We start from the raw sequence: 26,569 nt of genomic DNA, 5'->3' as shown, positions 1-26,569 counted from the left end.
ATTTAGAAATTGTATTTCATATTTTTAAAAATACTATTCAAGGAAGACAATGTTATACGTTCGGTTAGCTAACATTGGGGGTAGGGCAATTTAAAAAAGCCCTTAGCAACCCAAATTAACTTAACATGATTCAGTTAAAGCAAATAAAAAAACCTTTTCATTTTTCATTAGGCCTCACTAGCACACGCTGCGGATATTTTTCATAATTAATCATTATATTTCCCCCGCTGGCCTTGCCCCGTGCCATTTTGAGCAAGCCTTGTTTCGGCTTTCTGTTCCAGATTCAAATGCACGCCGTCTTTTTGTTGTCTCCCGGAAGACTGAGATAAATTAACGGGTACATTTATGTGGTTAATAAACCCTTTACCTTAAGTTTCATAGTCTTAATATATGTACTCAAACTGTGCTATTATGCTTATACTTAATACAAGGCCACCTAAAATTTAACGACCTTTATCATATATTTCTATATTATTTCTTATTTATATATTTTATAGTAAAATATAAGGTCTCTCTTCCAACTAGGATTTATAGATTAGACTGTACCTACAGCTTAACATGGGCTTCGAATCTCGGTCCAAGGCATGAAGTCTACCGGCTGATCAGTGACCAACTGCAAACCAACGACACCATCCATGAGAACCATCAAAAGGCCTTGTCGGATTTTGCACTGTTGTGCTTAGAAAAAAGTTCTAGAAGGATTCGAAACCACGACTTATCGCAACAGTAGCAGAAACGTCCTGTCGCCCTAATTACTACGCAAGCTGTTACTTTATTTATCTGACATAATATTGTTTTATAAAACAATATCATAAAATATAGCAGTTAATATTGTATCTTCCTTATGTTGTTATTATTTATATATAGGAGAAAAAATCGGACTACTAACAGTTCAATACATAAGTCCCCGGGCTGATACATAGATGGCGCTTCTAGAATTAAATCCATATGTTTTTAATCAGCCCCAACTCTCAAAAGATGCGTGTGTAAATTTGACAGCTATCGGATCATTAGTTTGTGAATTTTGCATTTTGAGTGAAGCAACTTTTGTTACTGTGAAAAAAATTGATAAAAAGAATATCGCTTTTTGATAAAATATTGCTTTTTGAAGGGAAAAAACAGTTGAAGCAATAACTTGGCTTGATGCCGAGCTTCCAGGTACTGCCCCAAAAAAATCAACCATCAAGGATTGGTATGCTAAGTTTTGACATGGGGAAATGAACGCCGAAGTTGTTACCGACGAAAACACTTTAAAAATCCATAAAATGATTTTGAATAACCGTAAATTAAAATTGAATGAAATGGCAGACACTCTAAAGATATCAACTGAAGGTGTACATCATATCATTCATGAATATTTGAGTATGAGAAAGCTCTATGCAAAGAAAGTGCCGCACCAACTCAATTTTGACCTAAAACATCGATGAGTTGATGATTCGGAGCAGTGTTTGAAGATGATCAAGGGTAGTAAACCCAAGTTTTTGCATCGATATGTGACAATAGATGAAACATGGGTCCATCGTTTCACAACAAAGTCCAATCGACAATCATCCAAGTAGACTGCACACGATGAACCCGCTTCAAAGCGTGGGTAAACGCAAAAGTCTGCTGGCAAGGTTATGGCGTCTGTATTTTGGGAAGTGCATACCAATTTTCATTGGCTACCTTGAAAAAGAAAAGTGCTGCTTCACTAAGACAATGCACCGTGCCACAAGTCAGTGAAAACGATGGCAAAAATGCATGAATTGTTCTTCGAATTTCTTCCTCATAAACCCAATTCTCCAGATCTGGCCTCCAGCGACTGTTTCCTCTCTCATGTCTCAAAAGAATGCTCACTGGCAAGAAATTTTCGTCGAAAGAAGACTGATCGCCGAAACTGAAGCCTATTTTGAAGCAAAGACATATCTTACTACAAAAATGGCATCGAAAAGTTGGAGGGTCGCTATAATCAGTGTATCACCCTTGAAAGGAATTATGTTGAGTAAAAAAAATAATTTTGCCAAAAAAAAATTATTTTACTATTTTAGGGTATCTATTCTCAACCTCATATGATCTGATATTAAGAAGTAGCCACAATTCAGATAAAGTTCACCCTGAATGGCCAACCATAGTCTTTAAAATTTTCTTAAAGAATATACATAAAATCTTAATATGTGTATTTCGAAGAAGAAAATTAATATTTGGTATATTTTAACTAGTGTTTAACTATCGACTGATAACAGTCGAAACAATCGATAGTCAAAAACTAGCGTAAAAATTGTAATTACAATTTTCAGTCAAAGGCACGGTTCGACTAATTGATTCAATTCGTGATGTCAGATGAAGATGTACGAATTATTTCCTGTATAAATTGTGAGAGAGGAAAGGCCGGAGATAATTGCTTGGAGCAGCTAATTTTATATGTGGTTATATTTTCCAATGGCAGTATAAGTAAGACGGAGTTGTACAAATTCCTCCACGAACTAACTTTAAAAGATGAACGAAAAAAATTATTACTGAATACTATTATAATGATTATACATAACGTGTATTTTATAATTTAATTTTAAGCTAAGTAGAATTACTTTTATATTTGAATGTTCTCTGGATCTGTAAAAAAGAATGGAATTTTCTATGGAATGGAATAATACTCCACAAATATTTTATTGTATTTTAATGTGTTAATTACTATTTTTAAATAATATACTATAATAAATATAGACAATACAATAGAACTCAAAACAAAACAATAAAACAATAAAAATTAGACATACCAAATCATAGCAAAAAACTGATCCATAACATAATTAAAAATGATCTGAATGAAATGATATAAATATTTTGATGATAAATACTACGATTATTTTACTTGTCGGATATTATATCCTTGCTTATGGACAATCGCATTTAGAAACAACCATAAACATTAATTCTGCTTCTATTGCTGCCGTCCCATAGCGAAGAGAACCGCCCCATCGTCTTAACTGGTTACCAAACTACAAGTCACTAATTATTCCATTAAAAATTTCTTCACTAATTTAATAATACCTTTTTTACTATATATTTACTTTTCTTATTTACTTTGTATATATTGAAAACATAGAAAAAAGGTGTATTTTCTTTTTTATCTGTTAACCTTGTATCTTAAACAAATTATGATTAAAAATTTAAAGGTGCGTGTGACTTCATGAAGGACGTACAAAGGTTGTCGATTAATAAATTATTATTTTCCATTTACGTAACAAGTAAAAAGTTTACATTTCATAATTTAGACGTATCGTAATCAGATAAAAAGTTAACCTTGGCATCTCCTATTAGTTATTCCCAATTAATTAATTTATGAACTTTATTAAGCTTATGTTTAATTATAGAATAAGAAATTAAATTTTGAATTATGTAGCTACTAAACATTTTTTTATTTTGTGCACAATCTATTAAGCCATACAATCTTGCTTTTATAAGGTGGCATGAGCAATTTGTATATTTGGGTATAGTATATTGCGAGCAGATATCTACCGACTTCAGCTGAACAAAGCCACATCTTGCAGACACAATGTTGCAGATCGAATGAGAAGTTCTACAGAATCCTGTATATTCACCAGACATAGCATCTCCTACTTACCGCTTATCAGATCAGATCAATGCAAGATGGCTGGGCTGGCACACGGTTTCGAAATACTGAGGATGTGTAAAAGTGTCCTTTTAAAGCGAAAAAATGATTAGAGTACACGCAAGAACAATATAATGAATGTATAAATAATTAATATTCACTCTGGATTAGGAATAATAGTTAAATAAATGTTACGCATTTCTGCTTTTTAACAACTTATTAACTAAACAAATTATTGACATTTATTGACCTGGATATCTGAATTCCGAGCAATTTAATTTATAATTAGATGAAACTTGGTTACACTGAGTTCACACATTAGTTTTATTTTATAGTTTCTCTAACTCTCGTATTAGAAGAAATTAACTCGCATATAATCTCGTAAGTAATATCATTAAAAGTTCCATGATGAGCTTCTTCTATTTGATCAGCATTCATCAGTATTCTAGATATCAATATTTATATGAATAAATCAAAAACTGACTGTCAGAAGAACCAAATTTCCTCCAAGGTACACGACTTGTGATGTCTGTTTCATCATCTGATTTTTTTTTCAACTCTCATTAGTCTTGTCTTCAATGAGTGTCTATTATTAACAAATTGATAAGATTTTCGAGTTATTGGACATTAAAAACTGTTAGTTTTATTTTATTTTGTGATACTTTTGTCGTATATTATAAAATAAATGCTATTTTCAATTACCTGTACAATTTGAAAAATTGTATGTCTGATAAGACTGGTTAACTAAACTATAAGTAATTTAAGTAAGTAATTAGCTTCAAAAGCTTAGGAATAGTAAATCGAACAAGAACAAGAACAATAATAAGAAATCCCGATACATAGTAATTGATACCAATTCACCAGGAAGACACACCGATAACTTATATATAATCATATCAACAATCATTCACACGGCTTTACTTTTTCTCTAATTTTTGTAACTCGGAAAATGAAAACAAGTACTCTTCCGGATTATGTTACATTCCTAATTTATTTCAAAGAAAAGCAAGCAAAGAAAGGAATAGATAATGTTGGCGAAAGTCACCAACTCTACCGGAACGCCACCACAAACATGACTAATATGAAGTCAGAGAATTTCCATTTTATGAACATAATATTTTGAATAATACTAATGAATAATTTTCCTCAATAAGACGGTTACGCTGATATAAATATATTAATATTTAATATAAAATGTGTTTTTATCCTATACAAATATCTACGAAGTTTATAGTTTAGAATATTCGTGCTATATATTGGAAGTGCCTTCACAGTAGATCGCTTTCTTTGGCACTCAATTGGATTCCAATTATTTTATAGTCTATACACAGTCAATGAGAATACATGAATACTTCTCTATTTCAAAAAACTGCATAAAGAGCATTAATAATTGCATTATATTTTAAGTAAAATTTAGTTTCGAAAGTACCTCTAATTAAGCAACAGCTAACAGTCCTACAGTAAAATCATTTTAATATAAAAAATAGAAAGTAACTGTAATTATTGACGTAATATTTCCATTTCATAAAACGGAGCTTGTTAACTATTGTGAAACTTCTATTTTCATAATTTCTTCTGGAACTTCAATTTTACTTAACGGCGGATCCTACATTCTATTATAATTAGTTGCATTATATAAATATTAAAAAGTATGTATCATAATCATTCAGATATTTTATTATATTATTAAAATAGTAATATACATATAAAATACGAATTACTCCAGAACCGACAACACAGGATTTATCCCTCATCATTTTCTTGTGGCTCCTTCGGTTTATAATGTAAAATAGAGTAGTCTTTGGAATTAGGAAGACCACTAATAACACAAGCACTTAACGCTGATCTATTTAAATTCATTGATGCAGCCTCCATCCATTCATCCAAATCGACATCGTAATATTCAACATAATTTACCGTAGTCGAACCATTAAAACCCCCAATCACGTAAATACACCCGTCTAAAATCACAGTCCCAAAGTTGCTTCTTGGCGTCAACATTTCAGATATTTCTATCCAGCCAGGGTTTGTTGAAAGGTCTGGGGTAAACTTTTCCATTGTTGGTAAGCGTGTGTATCCATTAAAACCTCCAATTGCATATAAAGAATTAGAATATGCAATTAGACTCACTCCAGATCTAGCGGATATCATAGGTGGTATGTAAGTCCACTGATTAACTAAAGGGTCGTACATTTCTCCAGAGTTCATAACTTCTTGTCCATTAAAACCACCCACTATGTATATTTTATTGTTTAGTACAGCAGCACATGCATCAGAACGTTGTTTTTGCATGGATGGTATCAGTTCCCATTGATTTCTAAGTGGGTCATATCTTTCGACGGAGCTCATTCTGATTCTTCCATTATATCCTCCCATCGCGTAAATTTTTCCAGCACAGAGAACAACGCTGACGTAGCATCTGGAATAATACATACAAGCACAATCACTCCAGGTGTGATTAGATGGATTGAAACATCGCACAGTATTGAAATATTCGTTCCCATCAAAACCACCAACTAAATAAATATTGTTCATGTAAGTACACATTCCGTGGTAAGCTCTCGCTACGACATCGGACTTATCAGAAATCAGCCATCGATCAGCTCGATTATCGTATGTTTCAATAAAACTGGTAGGACTTCCAGAACTCCATCCTCCAATAGAAAATACAATATCATAAGGAATCCTCGGTCTTGATAAATATGTATTTAATGGATCAATTTCCACTTCTTTCACATCATTAATGATAGTTAATATATCGGTGATATATAAAGTACACGCTGAGTCAGTTTGTAATAATGGCCAGTGAGCAATCTTTGATATCCTTCCATAGGACAAATTACCCATTCGGATACATTTTAACAATTCCAGAAGATGAACTTTTCTTTCAGAAATATTGAAGTTGATCCATTTTTGTACTGCCTGAAATACTATCTCTTCTGATTTTACATTTAAGTAGTCATCTGATAATATTTGTACCAATAATGGTCCAGATAAATCACAAAAACATTCGTTTTTAAGTAAAACCTCGCCAAAATGTTGTAGTACGTATCTGTTGCCTTGTTCGATCAACTTATTGCAGAAATATTGAGTGGCAAACTTCAATATTTGTAAACAATTAGTCGGTGATAAATCATCCAATAGAAACCTGCAACATTTTTGCACAACGCTGATAATGCCATATTGATCAGCATACTTCAGAATATCGAAAACGTTTGATTTATTTATGGCACACCTGCCCGTATACGCATAATCCAGGATAATTCTGAACGTCTGACTGGATATGCCAAGATTCGATTCTTTGATATCCTTCTTATCCATATTAATTGAATTCGTAAAAAGGGCTCGAAAATATGGGCTCACCGCCGACAGTATTATTCGATGTATATTAAATACTACGCCGTCTTGGCATCTAACAATTCCGTCGCAGAGCTGATTTTCATTACGAAGTTCTTCCCAAATTTTCGGAAAGTCAAATTCTGCATTCCATTTCACCGAACAATAACATACTTTGCATCGACTTTTACCAATCTGACGCTTACGTTTGTTGAGGCTCGATTTATTAATACTGAATTTAGTTGTCTGTTTTCTCTTAATTGTTGATGTTCTCAGTTTCATCGAGATATTCATTTAAACGTTTTGTATATGTTGTGTAAAATTCATGTAAAGTTCGATTTGACTAGTGTCAAGCAGACATTTGCCATTATCTAATCATCATATGTCATTTCCATACAATAGCCAGATATAGAAGGCGATCGCGTATATAAAGAGTTGTAAACGCCACAGACAGCGCGACAAGCGGGAATATTTTTAGCGGGAAATTTAAAATGATTTGTTAATGTTTTTGTATATAAAAATATGTATCCCATAATAACAATATAAACACAGTTTATCATTAGTATACTAAATCTAATTAAAAGAACATAAAATACCATGTAATCGATATATATCGATGTTTGACAAATATGGCATTTTTTCATTACTCGAATAGTATAAAAGTATACTATTCGAAATGCGAAAATAATAGAAAATATGTGTTATACTAGAATAATTGAAGACATTATATACTATGTATGTATATTATGTATTTAATTAACAATAACAAAAAATCCATTTCAACAATATTTCATATATGTATATATATATGAAATATATATAATTTAGTTTGTGAAAAGTTATTTACTAATTCTACCTTTTTATTGACTTTTACTTTTGTGTTAAATATCCTTTAAAAAACAAGTTTTATCATTTTTTAATTTTTACTGAGTTTCTTATTAATTTTTTGTTTAAAATATTTTATTTTTCTCTTTATAATGTTAGATTTTTACTCAATAAATTACGCAGTTATTTTATTTAATGTTACAAAGGCTAGGCCAAGTAATGATGCACCCCATATAAGGAAAAATAGAAATAAAGAAACAATGATTGAAAATAAGGAGCGCTTCAGGCACCGGGGTTCGCTACCTAGCCTAGGTGATTTGACAAAAGTTCCAACTAAACAACAAAGAGTTATTGTTCCCGCCGGGAGTGGAACCCGCGACCCCCGTTCGAGAGCCAAACGCTTTAACCATTATAGCATAGAAGCGGTTGCCTACAACATTTCTACGGGGTCTTATATGCTCTATTTAGTGCTTAAAAGGCAAACAGAACATGTACTCTACATTTTAATTTAATGTACATATACTACTAATATATATATATATATATATATATATATATATATATATATATATACATATATATATATATATATATATATATATATATATATATATATATATATATATATACATATATATATATATATATATATATATATATATATATATATATATATATATATATATATATATATATGTATAACAATATATAACAAAAAGCTTTTTATTTAAATTGTAGTTAGGAATTACACTTTTATTAAGCAATGCTCTTCTTCACCTGGATCTATAGTCCAATCTGAAATGCAGTGAATAATCGATTTAGTGAAAGTTTGTCATTGATGATTTTGAAAACAATTTGTTCATTAGAAAAAACCCTTGGTAAACTATGATTCATATTGAACTACAAAATAAGTCAAAATTTTCAAAAATCGAATGGCGACAAAGACTTCCGGTTAAATTTCGGAAGAAATCATTGGAGGAAAGAAGATAAATCTGTTAGTTGTTCCGCCTTTTATAACTGGAGAACTCTGGTGTGTTTGAAGCATATATAAACATAGTCTTAAAGCACCCATTTAATATTACCTTCTTAACATAACTTTTCTATGACAGACAGGATAGATCGATATGTCAAGAATAGTAAGCTGTGGTATTTAGTATATTTTGTTTGGCAGCTGCTAAGTTGTTATAGTTTTAACAACAATTAAACCTTTATTTATATGTAAGCATGCAGTAAGTCACAAAGCAGAGAAAGATATAACACGAAGTATCCTATATAAAAGTGTCACCAGCATGCAAACTTCATAGTCTGAATTGTTATTTATTATACATTTAATAACTAATATTCCACTCATTATTATATAAAATATATCACACAAAAAAAACAATTTTATCTAAACTATCTAATATATTTATATATATATATATATATATATATATATATATATATATATATATATATATATATATATATATATATATATATATATATATATATTAAAAATTAAACATTATTTAAATATTCTAATTCTTATTGGAGATTATATGTGAACTGAATAACAATTTATTCAAGGGATCTGTGAATATACATATATTATAAAGTTCAATCAAAAATCAATGAAGTTACTGATGTAGACTTCAAGACTTTCAATTAAATTACGATTAGGAATTGACTTTTGGTTCACCTGATCTGAAATGCAAAGAACAACCCTTCCAGTCCAAAAATTTTATATAAAAACTCATAATCACTTCCCTTAACATTATCATTGTTTATTTTGAAGAAAATATTTCTGGGCTAGTACAGAATCCTTTCGAAAAGAATTAATTAATTAAATTTTAACCTTCACACCCTAGAAAACAACACTATTATTTTAAACTCGCTTCTATGTCGTTTGTATTACAGTAGAAAGCCTTGTTGAAGAAATTTATATCAATAATAAAATTATTCATGTAATGCTAACAGAAAAAATTATATTTAGATATTTTTATAAATTTGAGGTTATTTGGTTTATTTGATATTGTTTAAGTTAATTCTCCGATAAGGTTTTCTTATTATTAATTTAAGTAAATATCATAATATAAATATATTTTAGTAAATATCTCTGGGGTATCAAAAATTATCATTTAAACATTCTCAAGTAGTATTTAGGAATATCAATTTTTGCACGTAATAGATGATATGAGATGTACTCAAGATCCATAATACAATATATATCAAACCTTTACTTTTATTTTGAATAATTAAAAACTGCCCTTAAATAAATAATTAAAATTATTATTATTATTACTTAAATAATTATTACTTAAATAATTAAAAACATCGAATTAACTACCGTTCAATATAATAATAAATAGCATATATTCAAGGGCATATATATTTTATGTAAATTCAAATACTTGCAACTTATTAGATATGAGCTGTCAATATTTGCGCATTATTTGAACATGTAAAAGTCACACTGTTATCAACAAAAACTCTAGAAGAGATAACTACGTTTACTTCGATAATAATATTTACCATATATCTATTGTATGAATATTAACGTACCCTGTGAATAGTTTATCTAAATATCAATATTTCATAAAGGATCTGCCCTTTTAGAGCATTAGACTGGTTGTGAAAAGGGTTTCTATTGAATATTTAACGGGCGGGTAATAACGAAGGTTCGTAGTGCTATTGCAGTATCCATTTTAATAATTTTAATGGTATCATAAAAGCACTTAAGTACCCAGCTTGGTGGCGCAGTGGTAAAGGCGATGGGACGGTCCTCCTACTGTTGCGATAGCCGCGGGTTCGAATCCTGCTAGGACATGGTCGTAAATTTATATTTGTGATTGTTTAAAATCTGTGATTGTTCTAGGAAAGAGTGTAAAATCCGACAAGGAAAATGATCCCATTCACGCCAGTAACCAGGCTGGGTAAGACCGGATGTCTTCTGGGATGATTTCTAAAGTCGGTCACTCGCCAGTCGGTAGGCTTAATGCTGAGGACTGTGGTTTGGAGCCCACGTGTTAAACTTTAGGCCCAGTCCAGATAAACCCATAGTTGGTAAAAGGAGACTAAAATATATTAAAAAAATCCATTTAAGTAATTTATCAATTCTTTGCTCTTACGATTAAATTATTTATACTGGTTTTATTAGTATGAACAAGAGAATGGATTGTTTAGATTATAATTTATTAACGATGTATCCATCAACAATCACAGTGAACCATTTAACTTAATTAATTAATTGTTTTGTTCTTGGTCATTATACAATATAAAGTTATATGTTACGCATAATTGATATTATCACTGATTAGTACTAATTATTTTTTTAATTGCATCTTATATTAGATAAGCTTAGTACTATCTTAATTTACAAATTCATTTATTACTACTGTTCTGTTTTATTTGCATTTATACACAAGTAAGGCGTATGCGGGATTAATACATACGGGAGTGTATTTCCCAAATTAATATAAAACTAATCTAAATAAGCTAAAATTAAGATTACACTTATACACTAAACAAGTTTGTGTGGTTTGGTTCGCTTCATTCTTCTTATTTCCTGCGTAATTTTTAGTAGCTGTATTGCTTCCATGTTAATTTAGCAACTTTATTTCATGTTTTAAGGCGAAATCTTGGATCACTGCGTGTATCCATTTAATTTCAAGGTCACCATGCTTCTTCATCATCTTTGTGGGTTACTTAGCGGTAACTGATGTTTCCAATTTAACCTACTATCGAGATATATTCCGAGGTGTTTAGCTGATTCTGCCGGCGGAATCCGGCATCCGTCAAGTGATATAATTAGGTTTTTGTGGTTGGTAGTTATAATTTATAATTATTACAAGAATTAATAATATATCCTAGAAATTCATGTGCATACAAGTCGTGTCTAAATTATTAGAATGTTACATCTTCTTTTGATAATCCAATCTTGGATCACTTCTCTTGTATCATCATTTATTATTTATCTTTCTATTACATTGAAATTTTTACATTACGAATGTTCTGACAAATCTGAACTCAACAATATAATATTGTATTCACCAAAGTCTGTAAACACATTATATCATTGCCGCTCTGATTCCTATCATATCACTTGCTTAATATCCAGTAATTACAAAGGTGTAGTCACATTTCTCACAATTGTTTCATGGATGTTTTCTAATTGGATTAGTTTATGGCTAGGGATCTTTGAGAACCTTCAATCCACCAAGCTTTGAAAAACATCCCTAATTCAAGGTTTTCCAGAATAAGTATCATAGTTCTGGGCGTGAGGCCGCCAAAGCTGACTGATGTTGCTGTGAACCAACAGAGTCTACTAGAATTTAGACAGAAGCAATCAGCGTGTATAGCCACCAAATCCGTATTGCAGTAGTTCAGTTTCTAATCCGTAGACTATTGGAATCTAGAGTCATCAAAATTGGCGAATTCATACCAAACAGCAAAGAACATTAAAGGCAAATTGTCGGTACAGACGATATTCAAAAATAATTTTATTACAACTATATGCTATTAAGACCGGATAAAACCACATACATCTCTTTGTCCATTGGCTGTTATATCGCGCGACTAATACGGCCCTCACTACGGAGTGTGTATTAGAGGCAATGGAGCCATGTGCTTATGTTAAGACTGAATTGTGTAACCACTAAGACGTCTACAGAGAGGGGTGTGGTTTATTTTGTGGTTGATATGAGCTCTCGGTGTCATTTTTATTGCCGTTCAATAAGTTGCTAATTCTTTCCATAAATTAAAATTGTTATTAATATACAATAAAAGTTTTGTATGTTTTAAACCTTTCATACAAAATATACGTAATCTCAACAGTGTTCTTTTTAACCAATTTTGCAAAAGCTTTTTTTTCAGGTGAGATCTATACTTCCACCTTTCTAACTTTTATGTTTTTCATTGGCTTATCTGAATACGCCATCGTGATAGGTTAGCGTGCGTTTTGCGATAAGGCCCAGAACTTGGCCGTGAAGTACAACAGTGCGGCATAATTTATAAGAGTTGCCGTTGGCTTTTATACTAGTTGGTCCGTTAATACGTTTGTTGCTACCTGATTATATTACTTTCTCAAGGTTATATATATATATATATATATATATATATATATATATATATTACATATATATATATATATATATATATATATATATATATATATATATAATAGCAAATTAAATAAAACCATCATAATTTCATTTAAACTTAATTGATAAACTTAAAACTTATATATGCATTCATTCGACTAAAAGGAAGGATATGAATTATGTTCAATAAATATTTTTGTACCATATTTTTGAAATATAAAATATTATATAAAGCTGGATGAAATAGTCGGATTTTCCTTATGGATTATGTTATGGAGTTATGTTCAATGGAGCCATATTTTGTGCCTTGGAAATTTATCGTCATTCGTTAACTCAATCAAAACTTACTGCGCCTTGAAAATGCAGATTATGGCAGGTCTTTTTGTCTTATTCTACTTTTTTACCTCACAAAAGGATAATATATAGCGCGAACTCATTGAAAATTTTGTGGTGTTTATAGAAATAAAATAGGTATGTCAGTGTCAGAATTAACTTGATTTTTTTAAGGAAATTTCGATTTCGCAGAACGTTGATCAATCATAATCATCTATAATTAAACTGTTTTGAACCAATTATATAACATTGGAAACCAAAAGAAATTCGATGCTTGGATTCTACATCAGCTGGGTGTAAAAGACTTAATCGTAGATCAATTTGTGAATAGTTACTAAACAAATGATTACGGAAAATTAAACTTGGATCACAAATGAAAATAATGCGTAAAAAATCATTTTCAATACCTGAAGAATCTTCACAGGCGAAAGCTTCGTATTTCTGCTAAAGAATGTGATACTCATTGTGTGGTGGCATTGGAAACAAATTGTTCATCGGTAAATGCCCAAACGCCGAATGATTCGAGCTGGAAATGATTGCTTGCCATTTGTTCCAGTCTCCGCAAAACTCTATTGAAGATGTAAAGCTAACTTCAAAAGTGGCCTGTGAATATCATTCCAGTTTTCATTGACTTTCGGCCAGAAATTTCAGAAGTTCTACGGTGTCGGTTTTACTAGAAAAGTAGCAAAATGCCATCGGTTAAAACGACATATATATCATTAATTAAGATGAACAACTGAAATTACTTTTCGCCAACTCATTATACTATCTACATATATAATTAACCCCCCTCCATTCTGAGGAGTGCATTGCGATGATTGTGCTGATTGAGAACATTTTGAATCAAATAAATATTATAGAAAATATAAACAAATACACTTAAGTAAAATACATGAATACTGTATTTATTTCTGAAAAGTAAATATATATCTCTTATATATTTAAATTTAGGCTTATTGTACTAACAATCGCTAAAAATAATGATATTAATAATAATAGACATATGCTACTAATTTTACGGTTTTTGAATTATACGAACCAGACTTCGATCTCAAACCGGTTTCTATGTCGAAGCTTAACAAATCCAAACCGCTGAATAAACCAACTAAACATAACTATAGTCAATTTTAACTCCGTCTTTCCCCAGCCAAATGAATGAATTCGACTTCATGTTAATGCTACGGATTGAATGAAACTGATGAATGAGCTAATTTTTAATTGCTGTAAATATCTGAGATTTCTCGCATGTCCTTGCTTCTATTCATAGGTATCACAGGTATTTTCCTACCTTTAACGTTGGCAAACATAGTAATATAGGTTTGAGTTGAAAGGCAGGATGTGCTTATCAAGAAGTTAAAGTAAAGTATTACGTTTGTATTGCAGTTCAAATAGAACACATGGGCTGAAAAGTACCGGGCGTAACACATAGATGGCGCTAGTTTTATTGAATTTGTGGCCACGACCCTTTACGCCGGTGGATTGGTACCATGCAGTTGCAGGCTATAAAAAGCCATCACGACGACGCCTCGTTCTCACGCCATTTGCAAAGAAAATGGCGTGTAAAGCCTATTATTTCCTCTACTTTGCAGAAAAAAACCTAAAAAGCCTAAAAACCAGGCGGTGGAATGCATGACGCATACCTGGTCGCGGAGACTTACCCTGGAGTGACAAGTTGGACCGGGTTATGTGGGACTGCCTCTGGGCTTACCAATAAACTAAACCGAAACCGCCTCACAGTTGACCCCTGAAAAGGGGGAGCTTGGCGGTGACGCGGTGCTAAGCTCCCAGCATGTCGACCAGCTCGCGAACAAGCTCGTTTTCAGAAGAACTTGAGCTGAGTTGTTGTTTGTGGAATGATTGAGATATGAAGTGCTTGATTTCTGGAGTGTCAGTTTTCCTATGAATTTGATTATTTCTGACAAACAATGGAGCGTTTAATATTCTCCTGAGGAGCTTATTTTGGAAAACTTGAAGCCGTTTGACCTGGTTGGGTGTAACAAACTTGAAGTAGACATTATATCCGTAGAGGAGTACGGACCGAATTAACATCTTGTAAAATAAGCATTTGATGAAGATGGGAAGTCTACTAGAAGGGCAGATCAGAGAAGAAAGCAGGTTTGCTATCCCCGAACCTTTTTGGATTGCTTTCTGGACTTGGAAATGCCAACCAAACCGCCGGTCGAAGTGAAGACCTAGGTACGTGACGTTATCCAGCCATGGAATTATTGCGGTGTCGATCTTAAGTTGCGAGACGCGCAGTGCGTAACGCTTCTTATGGAAAATGATGGCCTGGGTTTTCAGGGGGTTGATTTGCAACCTCCTGAATTTGAACCACTTGACCGCATGATTGAGCTGTTTCTGTAGACGTTCATGAATTGTAAATCAGCCGAAGACCATTTGGTTCTAGCTGGTCAATCTAGTAAATTAAAAAAAAAACTTTTCGCTCTCTTTTCTTTTCTCTACCCCCTTGTAACAGTACCACTTCCACAGCGCTACCGTACGTCCTCTACCTAACCTAATATCCTGTCAATTCTCCCGTCGACAACATGTATCAATTATAAGTCGAAATAAACAAGAATTTCTTCAACCAGTGGTTTTAGTTCTCATACAAATTCCTTCCAAAAATAGTAGTGGGTGTTCGGACAAACAATCGACGAATTTCGACCGACCGACCGACCTGACAAACATTCCTACACTTTCAACGCTTTTTCAGTTAGTACTAACTTTCGAAAGAAACCTATTAAAATTGCATGTTGTAATGCTCATAAGTTTGTGAGTTATTGTGCTAAGAGTGACACTACTTCTGATATAAACAATTTCTTGTTTTAATTCTTCACTGCTTATCGATGGAAAAAATACCGTACAAGCGAAGCAATGACTTAAAAAGTATAATAAGGACTCCGTTCTATAAGAAACAACAATAAAATGTTGGATTGCCAACTGCAAACGTCGTCGTAGAGACATCGGTAATGTAAAATGCAGTGACTAAATGAGGTGGTAACAACAGAAAATGTCAAAAAAATCCACAAATTCGTTTTGAATGATTGAAAAGTGCAGATGCGTGAGTTAGCTAACATCGTAGTGACCATGAAAAATCTCTGTTCAAAGTGGGTGCCGCATTTGCTTACTATTGACCAAAATCAAGAACATGTTGATGATCCTAAGCAGCGTTTGTGCCACATTTAAATGTAACAAACCGAATTTTTTGCGTCGATATGTGACAATGGATGAAACATGGATCAATCACTTTACTGCAGTATTAAAACGATCATCTTAGTGGACAGCAACTGATGACAGGCCGATTTTGAGGCAAAATATAAATTGTTTTACAAAAGTGGTATTGAAATGTTAAAGAAAACAATTTCGAACAGAAAAAAAACGTTTTCGTTTTTACAACCGGGACTTTTCAGCCTATGTGTTATTCATTTGTATTTATATTTATTATCATTCATCTTTAAAGTTGCCAGTTAATGTTAATTTATTTATAAACAAAAGTATCATACATTTAATTTTTATTTTATTATTATGGTAATATCCATGATGGTTTGGGCATTTTAATTCGACGCCGTCGTTCAATTTCGACTTTCCACTTCGAATTTTATGTTCGATGCTAAATTGTGGAAAGTTCTGAAATTACTGACGACAACTTATTTAACTTCAGCTTTTGCATATTGCTCTAAAGACGATCAATATATTAAAATTCAATCAATAAATAAAATTTAAAATTAATATTAAAAATCTGCAGCTAGATTTTTAATTAAGTATCTAATATGATACTTATTCGACTCAAAATTCTAATAGAAAAATTAAAAAATACAAGATATGCTGACACAAAATCATTATTACTTGTAGATAATGTTATTTATTGTGTTTGCGTCATAGAAAATTGTATTAATGTAGATGGAAAATTGTATTATATATTATGATAAAATAACTATATAATAACACATAGAACATGGGACATTAACAATTTAATATTTTGAAAGGACGACAGAAATGTACGTTTATATTTAGATTTAGGTGGCAGAGGATTTCAATCTTATATGAAAACCATATATCATAATTGATTCTTTTGAAGAAAAGTATGTGACATATGCTTTACTTAGCTGATAGTACCGTATCTAATGGTAGGTGATAAGTAAAACGTAAAACGGACATTGAACCGTCAAACCATTAATCAAATATGACCTAAGCTGTCTCCATAAAAATCCCTGCTATAAAAAATCCTCTACTCAATCACGCCTGAAACGAGAGTTCTATAATTAATGCCATCTTTGGGTCTTTCATATCTACTTTTCCTTTTGGCATTTTTATTATTATAGAAACGATTATGTAAAATAAAATTTTCTACGTGATTTTTTCACAGCCGAGTGCTCATGCTTTTCCGAATGCTTTTCTATACTGAGTGATCATATATAGTAGTCGAAATTTGACCATAATCCATTAAGTTTATTATTAATTGTATTTATTACGAAGCAATATTTGGTTGAAATCTGAGGTGAGATAATTCGGAATTAATCTTGAAAATGTAAAGAATCCATTATAAAAATGTTTTGTATCATTGTAATTTTTTCAGCAAGAATGATTTTTCCTATCAATTATATTCATCACTTTTTAAAATTTATTTCGTATTCTTTAACCTTTATTTTATACATCTAAAAAGATGTTTCCGAAAATCGAAATTACATAGAAGATTCCTTATAGCCAAATATATTTTCAAATTATGTTAATTCTATGATGAAAAGTTCGCATATAATTATAGTTTTCACCAAAGCGGACACGTTAATTTATTGTTAATATTAATAATGTTTAATATAAAAAACAATTTTTGATGCGAACTTTCGTTTGTTCTTTGTTGGTTCCAAGAGTGCTAAAATAATGAAAAATAATACACAAACAGCATTAAATTTTAAACACCATTATTTAAAACTAAACCTTATCATCATCATCTACTCATAGTCAGCTGTTATAGGGAATGTCTACTTAAACTACCTTAACTACTACTTACTAATACGCTGCTTGATGCCTCAGGCGTCCTATTTATATTTTTTTCTAATTAAACAAAATATATAAAATTGCATTGCTTAACATCTTACGTTCTTCATTTCTTCCACAATCTTTAATCATATATCACATCACGCCGTTTTAATTAAATTTTTAGATCCATCCAATCACAAACATCCAATTCTTCCATTTTATACAGCACTATAATCATATGATGTTTAGCAATTACCAATTTTCTCAAATTAAAAATACGAAAAAAAAAGTAAAGTTAGACTATATGCTGATATAAAATACTTGACTGGATTTTTGTCAGTGACCGCTATTACGAACGTATACTTATTTGTTTACATTACCTTCATATAATTTGTATTTACTAAAAATACCAAAAGGTAATTAAAATAATGAATAATAATACTGAATTATTTGTATAAATTTTATTATATTTATTATAGCATGCTCATATGTCAATCATAAATATATACAGCTTTTATAATATTTATTTCTGTTTCTCAACTTTTCCCTTAGTAAATTCTCCAACTAAACAAATATTTAAATTAAAATTCTGAAAAATCTGATGCAACTTATAAATATATTCTTTTTCTTAAATTACTAGTACCTAAAAGTCGTATATCTACAACAATTTCAAGATTTGAGTAGGAAATATAAAAGATATAAAAATTTTTGTAAAATAAAACTGTAAAATGGTATTTTAACGATAGAGCAAGAAAGGAAAATTAAACCGGTGGGATATTCCTAGGGCTTTTTGTTTTACAACATGGCAGAAATTTAAGAGCAGATTTTTGCCCCTGGGAAACATACGCCGTCTCTGTTCCTTAAAAACGTTATTTGAGCTTTTTGTTTTATTTACAAAAACCAGAAAATATTTTTTGGACCCTATTACTTAACTGTTTTTTTAATAAAAATAGTATAATTTTATTTTAAAAACATTAAAAAGATTCTTTCAAATATTTTGTTTTAAAATAGTAAAAATAATTGCAGTTACATTGTAATTAACTAGTGTATCAACGGTTTGAAAATTTAGCTATCGACTATAGCAAACAATAATAGCAATTACATACATTCTGTGTATATAAAAATTGTATAAATCATGAAATATTAAGATTATGGAAATTTGATGATTTATGATATCTTATGTACAACCACAAACACTGCAAAATGTTAACATAAAAGTGAACTGGCAATGAAGTTTTATTCATTAGAAAATTACTATTATGGTTGAAATGTAATGAAGTTGGTACTGTTACACAAAAGCAGAAAGGTTGGATTGATAGTTGTATGACTTATTGAACGTTATCATCATCATCAATCCAACTAACAGACTGCTATTGGTACTGCAAAATTTCTTCAATTATATTCTTATGCAAAAATATTATTCACTATTGATGATCGACTGCAACCATTATGGTTTCAGAGAATGTCAATCTTCTATTTTTCGATCGTTCTCTGTGATTTGGACTCTTTTTTCTAATTGATCTCATTGTTTGAATTTCCGATCCAAAAGGTTAATTTCACAACATAAGTTTCTCCGCCGGTCCCATAACACCGTACACACAAACATACCTGCAGACTTTGTTGTCTTCGCTTTGACTGGCGCCCGTTCGTCCTTATTTCTCCACTGTTTAGGCGATATATTGCTTTCGGGGGTGCAATAGTTGACCCATGTCTCGTCGGTAGTGAAGATTCGCGCGAGAAAATCGTGCTCACCGCATGGTATCGCGTCAGCAAGTGGCGACAAACTTTCAACCGCGTGAATTTATGCTCGAAGTCCAACACTTTAGGAACCAATCGCGCCCTTATTTTACGATATTGAAGGTGTTCGTGGATGATACTACACTGCCAATACTGATGCCGAATTCAGCAGAAATGTTCGAACATTCATCCTACGGTCTTCTAAAATGAGTTGTTCTACGGGGCGAATATTGCCTAGTGTGATGCTGGTTCGAGGTTGACGATCAGGAATGCTTTGGCCCATTTAAACATGGCAGCCCTACTCAGGCACTCACTACTGAACTGACTTCGCAAACACAGAAAGATTTCCGTCTTTTTAATGGATTTTTCACACTAAAACGAATGAAAATACGTTGAGATACGGCGTTCGGCACTTGACGTTCACCCATTGCCGTAGCACGCGGGTGAGATATACTCCCGGCGAAAATTCTACCATATTGTTCGTAAGGAACCCAGCTATCACATACTCAATCCACGACCTTCAAAACATACATGCGCGTCTACAGTCTTTGTCTCCATCATATTTGAACAACCCTAGTAGATGTGGCTACTCAGGCACTCACTACTGAACTGACTTCGCAAACACAGAAAGATTTCCGTCTTTTTAATGGATTTTTCACACTAAAACGAATGAAAATACGTTGAGATACGGCGTTCGGCACTTGACGTTCACCCATTGCCGTAGCACGCGGGTGAGATATACTCCCGGCGAAAATTCTACCATATTGTTCGTAAGGAACCCAGCTATCACATACTCAATCCACGACCTTCAAAACATACATGCGCGTCTACAGTCTTTGTCTCCATCATATTTGAACAACCCTAGTAGATGTGGTTTCACATGAATAACGTAATTTTATGGATACCTCTCAAATTTGTGGCCTAAATTGTTCACCAAAATCTCCTAATTTAATATTTTTTGGACTATTACTCAAATTCAACTGAATCTGAGTGATAGATTTATTGATAATTGGACCTGTCAGATCTGCGTCCCCCTGAAAATCTACAGAATTTTAATGAAATTATACATTACATTAGTTAGTTAGTAATACATTAGTTATCTATTTTAAGGTTTGTTATGGTTATATCTATATGATAAAATTAAATCTAAAACGATTTCTTTCTTAAATTAAATCGTATTTTATGTATCCGTACGTTTTTGGATTTGAATACAAAGCAGGGTATAATATAATTTGAAACAAATCCCAAGACCCCTAGGGTATTTAAAGCTTTTCTTATTTATAATTCGGAAGGTATCATAAAAATAAATACCTACGAGAGAAGTAAATTCTATCTTTTACGTACGTTCCTGTAATGGCCTAGCTACTTGTTTAGTAAATTTAGGTTTGCTTTCTTTAATACCATATAAGTCCTTATTCTTCGGAGCTTGGCGCGAACATATGCTATTTGTATAAACTAATGAATAAATTAAATAATCTTAATATATTTAAAAAAATAGATTATGTTTTTTATAGTAGGTGCAATTTATATATTATGGAATTTTGATTCGATAATATATAAATTGCACCTACTATACTCTTCGTCTAATTTTAATTAGATGAAAAGATTTAATTTGATAGTTCTTAAAACTAAAAAAAACAGGCTAGGCTTTCAGTATGATAGATAAGTGCTACCAAATTTCAAATGATAAATGACAAAATATATTCACTATAAATATATGGTTGCTTAACTTTACACTTTTTTAAGTTGATAAAGTTGATAAACGCATTTTCATTGCTGACTGTTGATAATTTACTTTAGAACAATGTTCGTTACATAGTGATAAGTTAACCTAAAACGTTAAATATAAATCTACACTTGCTTATCTATATTTTCTAAAGAAGCTTAAAAAAATTATTGGTTCTCGTCATTTATCTCTAACTGAATGAACATACTGAAATTTAAACAATTCACAAAAGGAGAACCTACAGAATTAGGGGTATCAATATTTTGAGCGTTTGCATATATCTCTTCTGTATATGGTAATCTCAATAGATTATTGAGAAGCACTAAAATATACCTAAATTTAGTAATTATTAACCGTTCGTCAATAGGAGAACTGAATATTCAACATCATTTTAAGATTTAACAGTTCACCAAATAATTAAAATTTGATGTTTTATAAGTTTAATTTGAAGAACATTTATTAACAATGAAACACAATCATATGAGGTGATATGCATAAACTCACATTTTTATTATTTTCACCCTTTTACACCTCAAGAAAACATACTTGAAAACAACATTCCACGAAATAAACTGACGGTTTGCATTAACATATTTCTCCATTGTAGTTCGTTATTATAAAATGGGTTATATTACACTACACATTATAACGAATAATATCATAAGTATAAGTTTAAAATATATTTTTCTTGTGGTAAGACGTAGACGCAAAAAGTTTTGTTTAAACTGCACAATTCTGATTAATGAATAAAACACAGAGTGTATGTATTTATCCGAAATATTATCATATGACGAACAAATATCGATATAACAGGTCAAATTGAAAAGTCCCCGGCGTGACACATAGCAAAAACTTGGCTTGATGCCGAGTTTCCGGACACTGTCCCAGGACAATCAACCATCAAGGATTGGTATTCTAAGTTTAGACGTGGTGAAATGAGCACCGAAGACGGTAAATGCAGTGCAGACGCCCAAAAAAGGTTTTTACCGACGAAAACATTAAAAAATTCACAAATTGATTTTAAATGACAGTAAATTGAAATCCAATGAAATTGCAGACACTTTAAAGATATCAACTCTACGTGAATATCATATCATTCACGAATATTTCTGTATGAGAAACCTATGTGCAAAGTGGGTGTCGCGCGAGCTCACTTTTGACCAAAAACAACGACGAGTTGATGATTCGAAGCAGTGTTTCAAGATGATCAAGTCTGATAAACACAAGTTTTTGCCTCAATAGGTAACAATGGATGATACATGGCTCCATCATTTCACTCCGAAGTCCGACCCTCATTCCAGTAGACTGCAAATGATGAACCCGCTCCAAAGCCTGGGAAAACGCAACAGTCGGCTGGCAATGTTATAGCGTCTGTCGTTTGGGATGCATATGCAATAATCTTCATTGACTACCTTGAAAAAGGAAGGACCATCAACAGCGACTATTACATAGCGTTATTAGACCTTTTAAAGGACGAAATCGCGAAAAAACGGCCGCATTTGAAGAAAATAAAAAGAGCTGCTTCACCAAGACAATGCACCGCGTCACAAGTCAATGAAAACGATGGCAAAAATCCATGAATTGATTCCTCATCCATCGTATTCTCCAGATCTGGCGCCCTCAGCGATTATTTCTTGTTCTCAGATATCACATAAGTGCTCGCTGGGAAGCGAATTTTCAGTGGGAAGAGCAGTTTTCGTCGAATGAAGGAGTGATCGCCGAAACTGAAGCCTATTTTGCCAAAAAAAATTGTTTTACTATGGAAGGCCGGGGACTTTTCAATTGACCTGTTAGTGTTAACCAATATTTTTCGATATTTAAAAGAATTTCTTAAACGTGTTAAAAAATCTGGTTCTTAATGTTAAATGATCAGTGGATTTTGGTACTTAGTTTTAATATTAAAAAAAAATGTCATTACTTTTTAAAATATTTTTTTATAAAATATAAAATAAAAGATATATTTCTTATACAATATCAATATTGTTCCTAGCTGTTGCAAAAAAATATAATAATTAAATAAAATAACTTTTTTTTTCGCGCATATCCATTTCTTTTTAAATGTTGAAATTAATATTTCGAAATGTCAATATTTCTATGCCTAACTTATCCAATTTTCCAAATTATATGAATTATTCGATTAACAGTACTATATGCACACCAATGTGTGATAGATGTGAGAAAGTGATAAAGCATTGTGCTTCGTTCAGAACTCGTGATCAAAAAAGATCAAAACGCCAATATAAATTAACAAAATGAGAACAATCAAAAGTCGATTTAAAAGAAATTCTAGGAAACAAACATATGTATAATAATAAAGTTTTTAAATTGGCCAAAGGTCTAAGCATATTTGTTTATGTTGCTTTTAGAAAGAAATGTTAATCGGGATACTATAAATTATGAAAAAGTTAAACTCTGTAGATTTTTTCTAGCATTAATCAAAGTTATATTTTGAATGAATGATTTAAATTTATAACAATATATTAGGATAAAAAGTATCGGTAGAACGTCAGTTTACACTCGTTGTTCATAATTTCAATATCGATTCAATTATTGGTTTAATCAAGGGAAAACCATTATTGATCCCAAATAAAGTGGTTATAACGAAAAGTATACTTCACGTTGCTGGTCTGAAACAAATAAATTCGATGTTGCTTAACATGCTTTAGACTTTAAGTAAACGATCTTGGTGAGATTGATACATTTGTTTTCTCAAGAGACGCTGCGCAATTTACTAAGAAAACAAGAAAATATTTCAGATTAGGTAATTTCAGATAGTCACCGAAGGTTGAAGTGTAGGTGGAATTATATTAAGAATACAAATTACTTTATTATCTGTCATCGTTACGTAAGTTCGGGAAACACAATGTCCTAATTTCGTTGAATTTTGGTATTTTTTGTCTGGTCTTGACTTTGAAATGGAATTTTCTTCATACACATAGATTAATTCAATTTTTTTAACAAATCTATTGGTACATACATCTACCAAAAGTTGAATATTAATATAACATGTATTGGATGCTCATAATTTATTTTTAATATCGATATCGATGGATTCATACATACAATCCAGAGCATATCGAATTTTTTTAAGTTATCTTAATATACATATGTCAATTGTATTGATTAATTGATTAATTACAATTTACAAGAGCAATTTCTATAAACTCATAATATTTATTTATTTATTTATATATTATAAACCCATCAGCCTCCTGGACTACTTAGGATATGTTTACAGATATACAATATACAACACATTTAGATCAGTTAAAGTATACAGTATTATTACAAGTATATAGTGCAAAGAACAATATAAATACATGATCGGAATATAAAGTATTTAGTTAAATGTATAGGATAAAGAGAACATATTGCAACATGACAAGTAAAATATGTAAAAGCATACAGATTCATGAATTTATGAATGCTACAGTACAATGGTCGCACAGCGCATAACAGTGATAAGGATACAAGATACAAAACATGTAAATCAACATGCATTATATTACATAGACGTACACTATTATATTTCTAGTAGTAGTCTTGTTAGGGTTAGAAGCAAATCAGCTTACCCAGGTTCTCCAGCCTAAGACACTTGTTCATCGTCTCTCCCAAGTTAACCTACCGTCTCTAGAGTTCTACTGTCGGCATTCAGTTAGTATGTGTTTGATAGACAGTGAGGAACCACATTCTATGCACAGTGGTGGACCTCTTCTGTTAATCATAAACTCATGGGTCAGTTTGCAGTGACCAATTCTGAGACGCGAGAATGAGCCTAAGTTGCACCTGTTCATGTTAGTAGTGTTAAGGCCCTGATAATACACTTTTTTCACCTCCAAAAGCTTGTTTTTTCTGTTAGATCCCATCCGAGTTGGTCTGAATGTAAAACGATCATCGAAGAGTGATGCTTCATATCTCTACTCCAGAAGAGGAAGAGTTCAGTACGCGATCCTTCCCTTTTCTTGGTTAAGTAACCGGCTCTTTCATTTTCAATAATCCCAGAATCAGAAGAGAGCCACATAAAGGTGATGATTTTGCCGCTTTTTAAGGGGTTAATTCACGGATAAGTACTCCTAGAGGGCGTATAGGTAGGAATGATTGGAGGCGCACGAAGAAGCTCATTGAATCGGAGACAATAACCAACTAACTAACAGGGCTCTATACATAGCAAACAGTTCAACCCCATAAAACGGGGAGCCTGAAATGTCCTTCAGATATCACCAATGTAAATGCTGCCCCCACGTAGTCATTGCAATTGGAGACGTCCGAGAATATGAAAAGGTATTCAATATATTTCTCAGTTTTTAAAATTATCCCTTGGTAGACTCATCATGCAGAGATGGACAGTCACTTGCGACAGTCACCATGGAGGCAATCTATCCTCGGAGGTGTATATTGATGGAAAACTCAGCGATAAGAGACTACAAACTGCATGGAATCTATGAAAAGAGCCCTTCGGTTGATCTCTAAAGGGGTTGAGTTTGGTGTTTGATGGAAAGAATTGTCTGTAATGAGACCTCGTAGGTTTAAATCTCAAGGAGCTGGCATATTTATTCAAAAGCAAGTCACTTCTGGTATCAGTATACTGTGCTGGTGTGGAAGGCCCCCAGGGAGATTCTCAGAGCTGAGTTGAGTTGGATTGTGTTTAATCTATTTAGGTAGGACGGGGCAGCGGAGATAAAGCCTTGGCAGCTAAACTCGAATTTGTTCAGCATTAAAGCGTTTTAAATATTTAGTAATGTGACGCTATGGACACCCAAAAGAAAATTGGTCAAAGTGCGTAGAAGACTGATATCTGTCAGATATTCATTCCTAACATAGTTAATATGCGGGAGCCAGCTGAGGTGAAAGTCTAATAAAAGTCCCAAATATGTATTGCTTATGGTACATCCGCCAATCGTCAGGGTGCTCACTTTGGGGCAATTTCTCATTCTGCAGAAATGGACACTCGCACATTTACTGTAG

General features: G+C 32.0%; 2 protein-coding genes across 3 annotated transcripts in view; one reads left to right on the top strand and one right to left on the bottom strand.

The window, feature by feature from the left end:
- Positions 1–26,569, top strand: part of LOC143192721 (uncharacterized) — a 154,613-nt gene that overhangs the window by 95,392 nt on the left and 32,652 nt on the right. The window lies entirely within an intron of this gene.
- On the bottom strand, positions 5,316–7,274 carry LOC143192546 (kelch-like protein 10). Its single transcript, XM_076397942.1, has one exon. It carries the CDS (start codon positions 7,217–7,219, stop codon positions 5,333–5,335), a length of 1,887 nt encoding a protein of 628 aa, XP_076254057.1. The 5' UTR covers positions 7,220–7,274; the 3' UTR covers positions 5,316–5,332.

The sequence above is a fragment of the Rhynchophorus ferrugineus genome, unplaced genomic scaffold (genome assembly GCF_030347505.1).
Source record: "Rhynchophorus ferrugineus isolate W39M unplaced genomic scaffold, kcgeb_rfMv2 rfM3, whole genome shotgun sequence".
In the NCBI taxonomy this organism is placed as follows: domain Eukaryota; kingdom Metazoa; phylum Arthropoda; class Insecta; order Coleoptera; family Curculionidae; genus Rhynchophorus; species Rhynchophorus ferrugineus.
The sequence above is the reverse complement of the archived record's forward strand: the minus strand, read 5'-3'. Positions and strand labels throughout refer to the sequence as shown.